Source organism: Schistocerca americana, chromosome 4 (assembly GCF_021461395.2).
Source record: "Schistocerca americana isolate TAMUIC-IGC-003095 chromosome 4, iqSchAmer2.1, whole genome shotgun sequence".
Classification (NCBI taxonomy): domain Eukaryota; kingdom Metazoa; phylum Arthropoda; class Insecta; order Orthoptera; family Acrididae; genus Schistocerca; species Schistocerca americana.
Window position 1 is genome coordinate 122,606,912 of NC_060122.1, and position 13,331 is coordinate 122,620,242.

General features: G+C 43.4%; 1 protein-coding gene and 1 pseudogene across 1 annotated transcript in view; one reads left to right on the forward strand and one right to left on the reverse strand.

Moving 5' to 3' along the window:
- Positions 1-13,331, reverse strand: part of LOC124613093 (RNA-binding protein Raly-like) — a 1,050,615-nt gene that overhangs the window by 36,813 nt on the left and 1,000,471 nt on the right. Inside the window, exon 9 of the mRNA XM_047141685.1 lies at positions 9,122-9,307. Coding sequence (XP_046997641.1) covers positions 9,122-9,307 — 186 coding nt within the window. The remainder of the gene's footprint in view (positions 1-9,121; positions 9,308-13,331) is intronic.
- Positions 9,785-9,901, forward strand: LOC124614565 (annotated as a pseudogene).

The window sequence follows — 13,331 nt, forward strand, 5'->3', positions numbered from 1 at the left end:
AATGATGGCTCAAGTCTTAGTTTTCTCGTTTAGTTTCATTCCTGGACACCATCTGCCACTAAAATTATTTTTTCTAGGTATGTACCATTTTTTTCGATTCATTTATTTCTGAAGCAACTTCACTTGCTTTAGAAATAAAGGAAGCCAAGTCCATATGTGAGGCACATGAAAATTGCTTTATTTAATTGCAGGCACTATCATCGTGAAATAAACGATAATCACCGTTTATTTTAGGGACTAAAAACAGGCGTACAAAAGACTGTCATTTCTATTAAAATTAAAACATTTTTATTACGAAATTCTACTCGTGATAAATTAGATCGATTGATGACTCCACAGAAACACCTTTCTACAACTGAACTAAGAAAACTCTGTATTTTCAAAACCAATTGTTTCATTATAGGATAATTTAGCTCTCGTCTGTTAACGTTAGAACAATGTGAAGTGGCTCATTGTTTAAGGCAGTGGACTCGCTAACATCTGGTACAAACCCCAACCACTGTATCAGATGAGATAATTAGTAAAACAAGTACATGAGGTTTCATTTAGTGAAACTGAACTGTTAACCTTTAAGACTTCATTATTTTAATTTTTCCTGTCACAAACTAAATAACACGAGAGAGGCCGCATTCTTCTGTGACACCCCTACCGACTTTTATGGTTTCAGTGATGACATAATGAAAATCTGAGCCCTATTTGCGTTTTTTGCCGTATATATATTGTTACGCCTTATTACAGATGTTCCTAGTTTAATATTTTTTCATTGCTTTCTGCAAAACATTCCTGTTTGTTATCAAAAAGTTTTTCTTACTACATTAATGACTGCAATTTCATACATGTTCATAAAATTCTCAGGCTTCTGGTCAACTAAAAGTGTAGAGTAATAAGTGCATTTCAGGGTATAATTTTGTTGACAACGTATTGTGCTGTACTAGCACCTACGGAAAAAAGTCACCTTAAATCTGAGAATTTACAAACCTAGATCGTGAATTTCAAGTAATATGCTCAAACCTAGGGGTACATAACGGTAATTTAGACTACGACATTATTTTTCGCGGACAGTTGTGAATAGAACGGAGTGTTTCTGAAAGGGCTTTACAGCTTTGAAAGTTCATATAGATTTATTCATAGGATTTACAGACTTCGTTTTCGCCGGCCGGTGTGGCCGAGAGGTTCTAGGTGCTTCAGTCTGGAACCGTGCGACCACTACGGTCGCAGGTTCGAATCCTGCCTCGGGCATGGATGTGTGTGATGTCCTTAGGTTAGTTAGGTTTAAGTAGTTCTAAGTTCTAGGGGACTGATGACCTGAGATATTAAGTCCCATAGTGCTCAGAGCCATTTGAACCATTTTGAACTTCGTTTTCACGTGATTCTTTTCAGTTCTGCGAGTACTTTGCTCTATTGCTAAACAGTCTGAGGGTCACTTCCGATGGTTTTGCGGCACAGATCCCATCTGAAATCGTTTCCTTGTCTAACTGGCTCCAACGTGCCAGGAGCGGCTTATCCAATCGCGGCATGCGTTCTAGCGCTGCTACAGAAGGTACAAAAACGGTATCTTCGATGGATGTTCTCAGGTGGTGTCAGGTCTGGCGAAAGTGGGGGCCACGCAATGGGCGCACCTAGGCAAAACCATTCACCTGGAAAGCGGGCACTGACGAAGTCACGAATGTCTGAGAGGCAGTGCCAACCTCGTCAATCATCAGTCATGCGGTCAAAACGTTTTCCAGCATATCTAAGTGTGGTGTCACCGCCAGATACCACACTTGCTAGGTGGTAGCTTTAAATCGGACCCGCGTGTCGCCACTCTGTGATCGCAGACCGAGCGCCACCACAAGGAAGGTCTCGAGATACGGAATAGCACTCGCCCCAGTTGTACGGACGACGTAGCTAGCGACTACACTGACGAAGCCTCGCTCCTTTGCCGAGCAGATAGTTACAACAGCCTTCAGCTGAGTCAATGGCTACGACCTAGCAAGGCGCCATTAGTAACATTGCATGTATCTAAAGAGTCTCACTTGTATCGCAACAATCTCCAGATGTACCAAAAGGATGGATTAAAGTTAAGTATTCCCGAAGCTACGTACTTTTCTTTATAGCCTTCATTACGTATCCTGTTTCAGACCTCACGCATCCGGCTTTAGCTTAGCGCGTGCCTTTCGGCTTCCTCTCATTGTGTCTAGGCTGTCTTGCCTAGACACAACACTAAGTACACTATTCCGTTGATTGTTTTCTCTTTGAAAGAGAAAATGCCGTCAACTTTGCTCTTGCTCGATGCACAAAAGACGCTAACTTTTGTACTATGACGACCTTGTCCCAAGGTTTATCGTATTATTTCACTGGCCAAATACTACAGTTGGTTTTACTAGCTTCACTGCTTAAAGTGAAAAGTGCGCCCATCAGCACAGATAACGGTCGCAGTGAAATACTCGTCTGCATCGATGGATATAATATTTCATCACAAAAGTCCTTAACAGCAATTCACTTAGTATCATTTAGTTCTTTATCCACTATCAATGTGTAGGGTTTGGGACGAGGATACGATTTTTTTAATCAAATTGATTTGGAACAAAACAATTTACTCACGCGGTCGACCTGACGGTTACTTACGCACTCATATACAGTAGGCCTACTAATAGGGTCCTTTCTGTACTCGGTACGACACTTATGTTTAACATTGGTTGCAGACTCGGACTGTTCAAATCAGAACAAACAGCAGGAGTAGGTAGCCATCTTTGTTACAACTTTGCTAGAGCTTTCGATGATGTGATTCAGTAGTAGCATGCATCATGAGTCAAAATGTTACATATTTTTATGCAAAATTACGCCGAGACGAAGTCTGTAAGTCGTACGTATGCGTTTTCCGATTTGTAATGTGCATTTTTCAAATCCGCTCTAGGCTTACATGCCAAGGCAGTTTTATCAGACTTTCATGCTCTGTAATTGACATTTCTTTTTTAATAATACTTTAGCTATTACCGCTAAAACGCAAGGGTAATTCTGGAAACTGCGATAATATTTGAGGAAGGAGGTTCACGACTGTTGAAAGCTATTGTTGTATTCTAATACATCAATTGTTGCTGTACAAATTCTAGAAAAGACTAAGCCACAACCTCATTTCAGTCTTAGGTTGATGCATTTTATGTGTCTTTATTAATGGTCCAATCAACATGTTGCGGGAAAGGTCTATACCTTGCAGAAGTGGAGTAGAAGATTTTATTTGTTTAGCTCGTTCATATGTTTGGAAAGATTGGAAGACCAAGTTTTTCCAACAATATTTATCTTGGCTAAGCTTTATATAGTCAAAAAATTATGAAAATTTCAGACTTTTCCATTTTTAAAAAAATCTCAGTTTTTTTAGCTCCTAGCACTTTGGCGACTATTTGCTTTTCAAAAGAGCACAAAATTTTCTAGAAATTTCATTACTGCAGCTTTTTTCTCCACCAAGTACCACGTTTGCAACAATTCATCAAAAAATATCGGTTTACCAAATTTTGTATTTTATGATAAAATACTTTCTTTTCGAGCACTTTTATTTCAATTTCTGTTGTATTATGTTTGAACTGGAATCAAACATTTCACTCTGCAGTACTGATTTACTTCACGTGCAATCGGGTGATTCCTGAGCAGTGTCTCTATTCTCAGAAAAAGGCATGTGAAAAGGAACAAAACCTTTATTCTACAATGCTTTTGTTCCAGTGAAGGATGTCAACCATTTGCACCGAATATATTTTTCCTCGTTCCTGGAGAGTACACCATAAAAAAGTTTGTATCATTGAAATCAGTAGCCAAAGTTATGATTCTTATCTGCAGAGTCGTTTTGTCTCTCACTTCGCTCTTGTATTCGGTAGATACCCTTGTAAGGGAGAGCAATATAGCACAAAGACTGCGGAGAATTTGTAGGTCTAGAAAAATTCTTCGGTTGAAGTTATAGTTGAATCAGAGATAGTAAATGAAGTCCCTCAGGACTGAACAAAACGAAACAATAATAGCTTCATCACACTTTTTCAAAAGGAATTTCGAGAGTGTAGGTATTGAAGTGGACCAGGCACAAGAAAATGCTGATGTTATGCCTATAACATCTTTTGTTACAAGAAATGACGATTTTGGAAGTGAAAATATTGCCCTCCTTGTGCTCTTGACTAGTTCAGAACAAATTGCAGAAGACAAGTGGTTTTGGACTGCATCTTACAAGTTTGGCAGTGAACAGATTCTGCTCACTCATACTGTTACTGGATGTGGTACTACACCCGCCCTTCTCACACAAGGAAAAATTAAGTTTTGAATCATTACCAAGAAACATGAACTGCTGAACTCGGCACTTGGCATGCTCAAGAAACCAGATACTATTCGAAAAGAAATAGTAACAGCTGAAAAACAATTTATTATCGCGTTGTATAGAGAAGGTGTCAGCAGTTCCCAGCCGCTAGACGATTTGTGTGACCATTTATTCGCCATGCCTGTCACAAAAACGATTTGAATCTTACAAGGTTGCCGCCCACAAAAGATGCTAAGCATAGTCGTTAGTTACGGATTTACCAGCAAGTAGGAAGTTGAATGTAAAACTGGAAATCTCCGGGAGAATGGGGCTGGACTCACAGTAACAAGGGTGTGTGGCATGTTGTAATGAGCCACGATCCAGCACCTTAGTTCTTCGTGTTGTTCGTGTTCATGTATAGTGAGCTCTGGCGGAGCACGATACTGAAGAAAAGCAGGTCTGAAGTGTTTTTCCGCTTGCAAGTATTGCAATGGACTCAAACGTGAAAACGTGCCAGAATGTTTACACGATGAAGGTGAAGAAATAGTAGATTTTATGGAAACTGTTTAAGAAACAGATGTTGAAATCAATGAACTGGAATATGCTTACTCACTGTTGTAAGAACCCCCCATCTACTTACCCTCCTTCTACCACTCATGGTATTTCTGGTGACACCAAGGAACTTGGTCCTCAAAACGTCCAAAGTGACCCACATATTCACATCAAGAGTGCCAAAGGTTGAAGTACACTGTCAGAAGTATTTCGCATCCAGAAGTGATAATAATAAGTGTTAGCAAATGATAATTCCTTTCCAGTTATAGTAAACCTACTTACGTTTCATTTGTATTGCATGGTTTCTTTACACAAGTATAATTAACTGCCCATTTCAGTTTACATATTTTAGCTTGTAAGAGTTGAATTTTCAAGTTGCTGATTATCTAATATATTTAAGGGGTAATGCTGCAGTTTCATTAATGTGAATGAGACTAGTGATGTACGAATCACAATAGATGGATGCCCAGGAATCATCCGATTGCATGGAGTAACTGAGATCGACAAAGCGAGATGTTCAAATTTAATATACACTGAAAAGCCAAACAAACTGGTACACCTGCCCAATATCGTGTTGGGGCCCCGCGAGCACGCAGAAGTGCCGAAACACGACTTGGCATGGACTCGGATGTCTGAAGTAATGCCTGAAGGAACTGACACCATGAAACCTGCCGGGCTGTCCATAAATCCGTACGGGTACGAGGGGGTGGAGGTCCCTTCTGAACAGCAAGTTGCAAGCCATCGCAGATATGCTCAATAATGCCCATGTTTGGGGAGCCTGGCGGCTAGCGGAAGTGTTTAAGCTCGGAAGACTGTTCCTGGAGACACTCTGTAGCAACTCTGGGCGTGTGGGATGTCGCATTATCGTGCTCGAATTGGCCAACGTCAGAATACACAATTGGCATGAAGGGATGCAGATATCAGACAGGATGTTTACGCACGTGTCATTGTCAGAGCCCTATCTAGACATATCAGAGGTCCCATATCACTCCAACCGCAGATGCCCCCACCATTACAGAGCCTCCACTAGCTTAAACAGTCCCCTGCTGACATGCAGGATCCATGGATTCATGAGATTATCTGCATACCTATACACATCCATCCGCTCGATAGAATTTGAAACGAGACTCGATCGACCAGGCAACATGTTTCGAGTCGTTAACAGTCCAGTGCCGGTGTTGACGGGTCCAGGCGAGGCGTAAAGCCTTATGACCTGCAATTATCAAGGGCACACGAGTGGGCCTTCGGCTCTAAAAGCCCATATCGATGATGTTCCGTTAAATGGTTCGCAAGCTGACGCTTGTTGATGGGCCAGCAATGAAATGTGGAGCACTTTGTGGAAATATTCCACTTCTGTCACGTTGAATGATTCTCTTCAGTCGTCATTGGTCCCTTTCTTGCATGATGTATTTCCGGCTGCAACGATGCGGGAGATTTGATGTTTTACCGGACTGCTGATATTCACGGTACACTCGTGAATTGGTCGCACGGAAAAATCCCCACTTCATCGCTATCTGTGCTGTGTCCCATCGCTCGTGTCCCGGCTATAGCACCAAACTCACTTAAATCTTGATAACCTGCCATCGTAGCAGCAATAACCGATCTATCAACTGCGCCAGACACAGGTTGTATTATATAGCTGTTGCCGACCGCAGCCCCATATCCTGCCTCATACACTACTGGCCATTTAAATTGCTACATCACGAAGTTGACTTGCTACAGACGCGAAATTTAACTGACACGAAGGAGATGCTGTGATATGCAAATGATTAGCTTTTCAGAGCATTCACACAAGGTTGGTTCCGATGGCGACACCTACAAAGTGCTGACATGAGCAAAGTTTCCAACCGATTGCGCATACACAAACAGTAGTTGACCGGCGTTGCCTGGTGAAACGTTGTTGTGATGCCTCGTGTAAGGAGGAGAAATGCGTACCATCACGTTTCCGACTTTGATAAAGGTCGGATTGTAGCCTATCGCGTTTGCGGTTTATCGTATCGCGACATTGCTGCTCGCGTTGGTCGAGATCCAATGACTGTTAGCAGAATATGGAATCGGTGGGTTCAGGAGGGTAATACGGAACGCCGAGCTGGATCCCAACGACCTCGTATCACTAGCAGTCGAGATGACAGGCATCTTATCTGCATGCCTGTAACGGATCGCGCAGCCACGTCTCGATCCCTGAGCCAAGAGATGGGGACATTTGCAAGACAACAACTACCTACACGAACAATTCGACGATGTTTGGAGCAGCATGGACTATCAGCTCGGAGACCACGGCTGCGGTTACCCTAGACGCTGCATCACAGACAGGAGCGCCTGCGACGGTGTACTCAACGATGAACCTGGGTGCAAAACGTCATTTTTCCGGATGAATCCAGGTTCTGTTTACAGCATCATGATGGTTGCATCCGTGTTTAGCGACTTCGCGGTGAACGCACATTGGAAGCGTGTATTCGTCATCGTCATACTGGCGTATCACCCAGCGTGATGGTATGGGATGCCATTAGTTACACGTCTCGGTCACCTCTTGTTCGCATTGACCGCACTTTGAACAGTGGGCGTTACATTTGTGTTACGACCCGTGGCTCTACCCTTCACTCGATCCTTGCGAAACCCTACATTTCAACTGGATAATGCACGACCGCATGTTGCAGGTCCCGTACGGGCCTTTCTGGATACAGAAAATGTTCGACTGCTGCCCTGGCCAGCACATACTCCAGATCTCTCAGCAACTGAAAACGATTGGTCAATGGTGGTCGAGCAACTGGCTCGTCGCAATACGCCACTCATGATGAACTGTGGTATCCTGTTGAAGCTGCATGCGCAGCTGTACCTGTGGACGCCATCCAACCTCTGTTTGGCTGAATGCCCAGGCGTATCAATGCCGTTATTACGGCCAGAGGAGGTTGTTCTGGGTACTGATTTCTCAGGATCTATGCACCCACATTGCGTGAAAATGTAATCACGTGTCAGTTCTTCTTTTTTTTGTCATCAGTCTACTGACTGGTTTGATGCGGCCCGCCACGAATTCCTTTCCTGTGCTAACCTCTTCATCTCAGAGTAGCACTTGCAACCTACGTCCTCAATTATTTGCTTGACGTATTCCAATCTCTGTCTTCCTATACAGTTTTTGCCCACTACAGCTCCCTCTAGTACCATGGAAGTCATTTCCTCATGTCTTAGCAGATGTCCTATCATCCTGTCCCTTCTCCTTGTCAGTGTTTTCCACATATTCCTTTCCTCTCCGATTCTGCGTAGAACTTCCTCATTCCTTACCTTATCAGTCCACCTAATTTTCAACATTCGTCTATAGCACCACATCTCAAATGCTTCGATTCTCTTCTGTTCCGGTTTTTCCACAGTCCATGTTTCACTACCATACAATGCTGTACTCCAGACGTACATCCTCAGAAATTTCTTCCTCAAATTAAGGCCGGTATGTGATATTAGTAGACTTCTCTTGGCCAGAAATGCCTTCTTTGCCATAGCGAGTCTGCTTTTGATGTCCTCCTTTCTCCGTCCGTCATTGGTTATTTTACTGCCTAGGTAGCAGAATTCCTTAACTTCATTGACTTCGTGACCATCAATCCTGATGTTAAGTTTCTCGCTGTTCTCATTTCTACTACTTCTCATTACCTTCGTCTTTCTCCGATTTACTCTCAAACCATACTGTGTCAGTTCTAGTATAATATATTTGTTCAATGAATACGCGTTTATCATCTGCATTTCTTCTTGGTGTAACAATTTTAATGGCCAGTAGAGTATCTCTGTATTGGAATACACATGCCTGGACCAGTTTCTTTGGTGCTTCAGTGTATAACATAACGTATAGGATGTTGTACTTAATGAAGAGAAACTGAAATAAACGTGTTCAAAAACCGGGCATTTTTTCATTTTTGCAGAAAACATGAAAACTAGTATTTTTTGACAGTGTGTAGAAACCTTGGTATTGCCTAAAATAATTGTAATAATCGAAATCGTGGTGAATTTTCTATTCTTTTAAAACCGAAATACATGATGAAGTCCTAGGAGCACAAGAAACAGATAGTCTTAGAAAAACTGAAACAAGTCCGAAATTTATGAATACAGAAAATTTGGCCAACATAAATTTTGTTGGGACTATCCCATGTTTTGCAAGTTATTTCTTTGTTGGAATGAAGTGTAACCTATCCAAGTACGAAATCAGCTCGGAAAGTTCGAAACAGGCTAGCATTGCTGTGGCGCAGTTACAAGAGGAGCAAACGGCCCGGCTGTCGTTTTGCCGGCTCCGGCAGGCTACCGTGAAGCTGTGAGCGCGGGACATGTACTGACAATGTGCACGGTGCAGGACTGCTGCGCAGAGTCGTCCATCAGCAGCTCGTCGATGTCTGCGCCTTCGCCGTCGGCGCGGCGGCCGTTCACCTGCTGCTTCTCGTCCGCCGGCAGCGGCACCTCCGCCAGCGTGACGTCATCGTCGTCGTCGGCGGCCGGTGTACCTTCACGCTCCCCGCGGCACTCCTGTGGACACGCAAAGAACTACTGCAACATCGCCACTCATTGTTTACCTGTCACTTGGGTAGGTACTTGACAAGTATCACTAACAAGGGAAGTTCCGGGACTCGAACGATCGGGACTGCACCAAAATGCACTTAGAATATAAATAGCTTATTCAAGAAACAGCGCTAAGAGCCATTCGCGTGCAAAACTGTGCACCTTACCACCACAGACATTCGGACGGTCACCCATTCAAGGTGAAAGCGAGGAAAATTCTTAACGTAAACAAGTAAACTGTCGGTATACCAGGGCCAAAAGAATAACGACCAATGTCTTAATGTGTAACATCTTCCGTCAGTATAAGCTCTTCTGGAGGAGGATCATTGATTTTATAAGAGTACCAGGTGGGGAATGACAAGAAAATTTACACGATCGACGTTTCATCATCAGGCTTCATTCTGCGCTACGCAGGCAATTTTCTTCGCCGTAGTAAAAGACTCGGGCAACGGCCTTGCCGCAGTGGATACACCGGTTCCCGTGAGATCACCGAAGTTAAGCGCTGTTGGGCGTGGCCTGCACTTGGCTGGGTGACCATCCAGCCGCCATGCGCTGTTGCCATTTTTCTGGATGCACTCAGACTCATGATGCCAATTGAGGAGCTACTCGACCGAACAGTAGCGGCTTCGATCAAGAATACCATCATAACGACCGGGACAGCGGTCTGCTGACCCTACGCCCCTCCTATCCGCATTCTCCTCTGAGGATCCCGGATGGTCCCGGTAGGCGTGGCCTGAAGACAGAGTAGTGCAAACCTCTTTTACAATGTACTTCGCAAAGGGCAGTTTATATAATATTGATATAGCAGTATCATCACTTGAAAATAAAATCGATATTAGCGAAGGCCAATGAGAAAATGCAGTGAATCTGTAAAGCAAATAGCATGCAAGACGTTACTACGACTAATTGTATTGTTCCAGTTTTTGGACTTCTTATCAAGAATACTAGTCTGCAAAACCTATTGACGAAAGTAACTTTCTCATGATGGGTCACAGCCAAGTAAAGAGCTCGATGAAAGTTGCACCATAATTACTACGATAGAGTATAGAAGGTTTAGAGAAAGAAATGCCGCAAAATGTCGTAGCCGCCAGATACACAGTAGGCTGGGCAAGCTTGAGGAGATTGGCAGTGGGCCGATCGCTCAGAGCGTTGTAAGGGAAATGCCGAGAGCTGGAGAGGAACTGCTGATCTAAACTAAAGCCTACGCTCACATTTCTGGAAAATGTTAAGAGGGAGCCCTCCACAACTCACCTGCATGGTGACCATTCAGAAAGATCTACCGCCACGTCTGCTTCCGTTAGTATCTAAAAATAATCGCGTCGAAAATGCAGCGATTTATTTCCGCCTGGCTTGTTACCCATTTTTAACTTTCAGAGAAGCGTTACGACTGGTGAATTTTGAATAATACCTACACATTTCTGTGGTTGCCATGTCAAACTATCCTCCTTTTGCCGAACACAGTGGAGTTTACACTGTCTCCCCACACTGACGTAGCTTGCAGATACAACTCCGGGAGGATACTGAATCAGTGCTTTTTTTTACGTTTATAAAATGAAAACTGAAGAAAAGTAAAGTCAGTAGCTTCCAATAAGCACATTCTCAGTTAAAACAAATATCTCACGAAATATGCATCAAACGCAAGAACTACAAAGAACGAAACTCGTCAAACTTCAAGGGGGAAACCAGATGGCGCTATGGTTGGCCAGCTAAATGGCGCTGCCATAGGTCAATCGGATATGAACTGTGACAGATGGCGCTGTAATAGTCGCAAACGTATAAGTACGTAGTATCACGTAACATTCCGCCAGTGCTGACGGTATTTGCTTCGCGATGCACTATCCGAGTTAAAATGGACCGTTTACCAATTGCGTAAAAGGTCGATATCGTGTTGATGTATGGCTATTGTGATCAAAATGCCCAACGAGTGTGTGCTACGTACGCTGCTCGGTATCTTGGGCGACATCATCCAAGTGTCCAGACCGTTCGCCGGATAGTTACGTTATTTAAGGAAACTGGAAGCGTTCGGCCACATGTGAAACGTCAACCACGACCTGCAACAAATGATGACGCCCAAGTAGGTGTTTTAGCTGCTGCCGCGGCTAATCCGCACATCAGTAGCAGACAAATTGCGCGAGAATCGGGAATCTCAAAAACGTCGGTGTTGAGAATGCTACATCAACATCGGTTGCACCCGTACCATATTTCTATGCACCAGGAATCACATGGCGACGACTTTGAACGTCGTATACAGTTCTGCCACTGGGCACAAGAAAAATTACGGGACGATGACAGATTTTTTGCACGCGTTTTATTTAGCGACGAAGCGCCATTCACCAACAGCGGTAACGTAAGCCGGCATAGTATGCACTACTGGGCAGCGGAAAATTCAAGAAGACTGCGACAAGTGGAACGTCAGCGACCTTGGTGCGGCATTATGGGAGGAAGGATAATTGGCCCGCATTTTATCGATAGCAATCTAAATGGTGCAATGTATGCTGATTTCCTACGCAATGTTCTACCGATGTTGCTATAAGATGTTTCACTGCATGACAGAATGTTGATGTACTTCCAACATGATGGACGTCCGGCACATAGCTCGCGTGCGGTTGAAGAGGTATTGAATAGCATATTTCATGACAGGTGGATTGGTCGTCGAAGCGCCATACCATGGCCCGCAAGTTCACCGGATCTGACGTTCCCGGATTTATTTCTGTGGGGAAAGTTGAAGGATATTTGCTATCGTGATCCACCGTCAGAGCCTGACAACATGCGTCAGCGCATTGTCAATGCATGTGCGAACATCGCGGTAGGCGAACTACTCGCTGCTGAGAGGAATGTCGTTACACGTATTGCCAAATGCATTGAGGTTGACGGTCATCATTTTGAGCATTTAGTGGATTAATGTGTTATTTACAGGTAATCACGCTGTTAACAAGCTGCGTTCGCAGACATGATAAGTTCACAGTGGTTCATGTATCGCATTGGAAGAACCCAAATAAAATGTTCAAACGTACCAACGTTCTGTATTTTAATTTAAAAAACTAACCTGTTACCTACTGTTAGTATAAAATTGTTAGCCATATGTTTGTGACTATTACAGCGCTACCTATCACAAAGCGAAAAAAGTGGTCCAACTAAAACACTCAAATTTCTTTACGTACTACACGAATATGTAATAAAAACTGGGGATTCCTATTTTAAAAAAACGCAGTTGATATCCGTTTGACCTATGGCAGCGCCATCTAGCAGACCAACCAGAGCTCCATCTAGTTTCCTCCTTCAAGCTAGACAAGTTTCGTGCTTCGTAGCTTTTTCGTTTGATGCTTATTTCCTGAGATATTTGGTCCGGTCACGATCAATGGACCACCCTGTATATTGGTCCAGAACCCATAGCATTTCCCGTTTCATCAGCCACCGATAGCCCTTAAAAAGTGCTCACAATAACTACGACCATTAACGAAATGATGCGCACATCATTATGAACCTTAACATAGGGCTATAAGTGAAGCAAATTTTTTTTTTTTTTTTTTTTTTTTTTTACAGAATAGTTTCTGTAGAATCGTTTGAGAAACACTAGAGGGTTTGCGCCTCGATTCTGTCGTCGCTGACCGGCTGAAAGACAGAAAACACTTATTGGCCTCTCTTTTCGATCAAACGAATGAACGCGCCTGGCGCTTTGGAAGAAATCTGGTCACTATTTCTTGCGTGAGCTGTACGTAACTGAAAGATATACACAAGGGGGCGAACGTAAATGATACTGTTATTCAAAGACAATAATTTCACTAAAGTCATTGCGATTTAAATCAGTGCCCTGGACATGACAAAAAGCGGGACCTGGGTGTTAATGGAGTGTGAGATTATCACGGACGACAGTGCGTCTCTACAGCGGGCTCCCACGCTGGCCGCAAAGTTGGTGAGTGGATTTTGTGGAAGGGTGTTCCATTCTATCATCAACACGGTGGTCGTTGGTGGATGTGAACATGCTGCAATA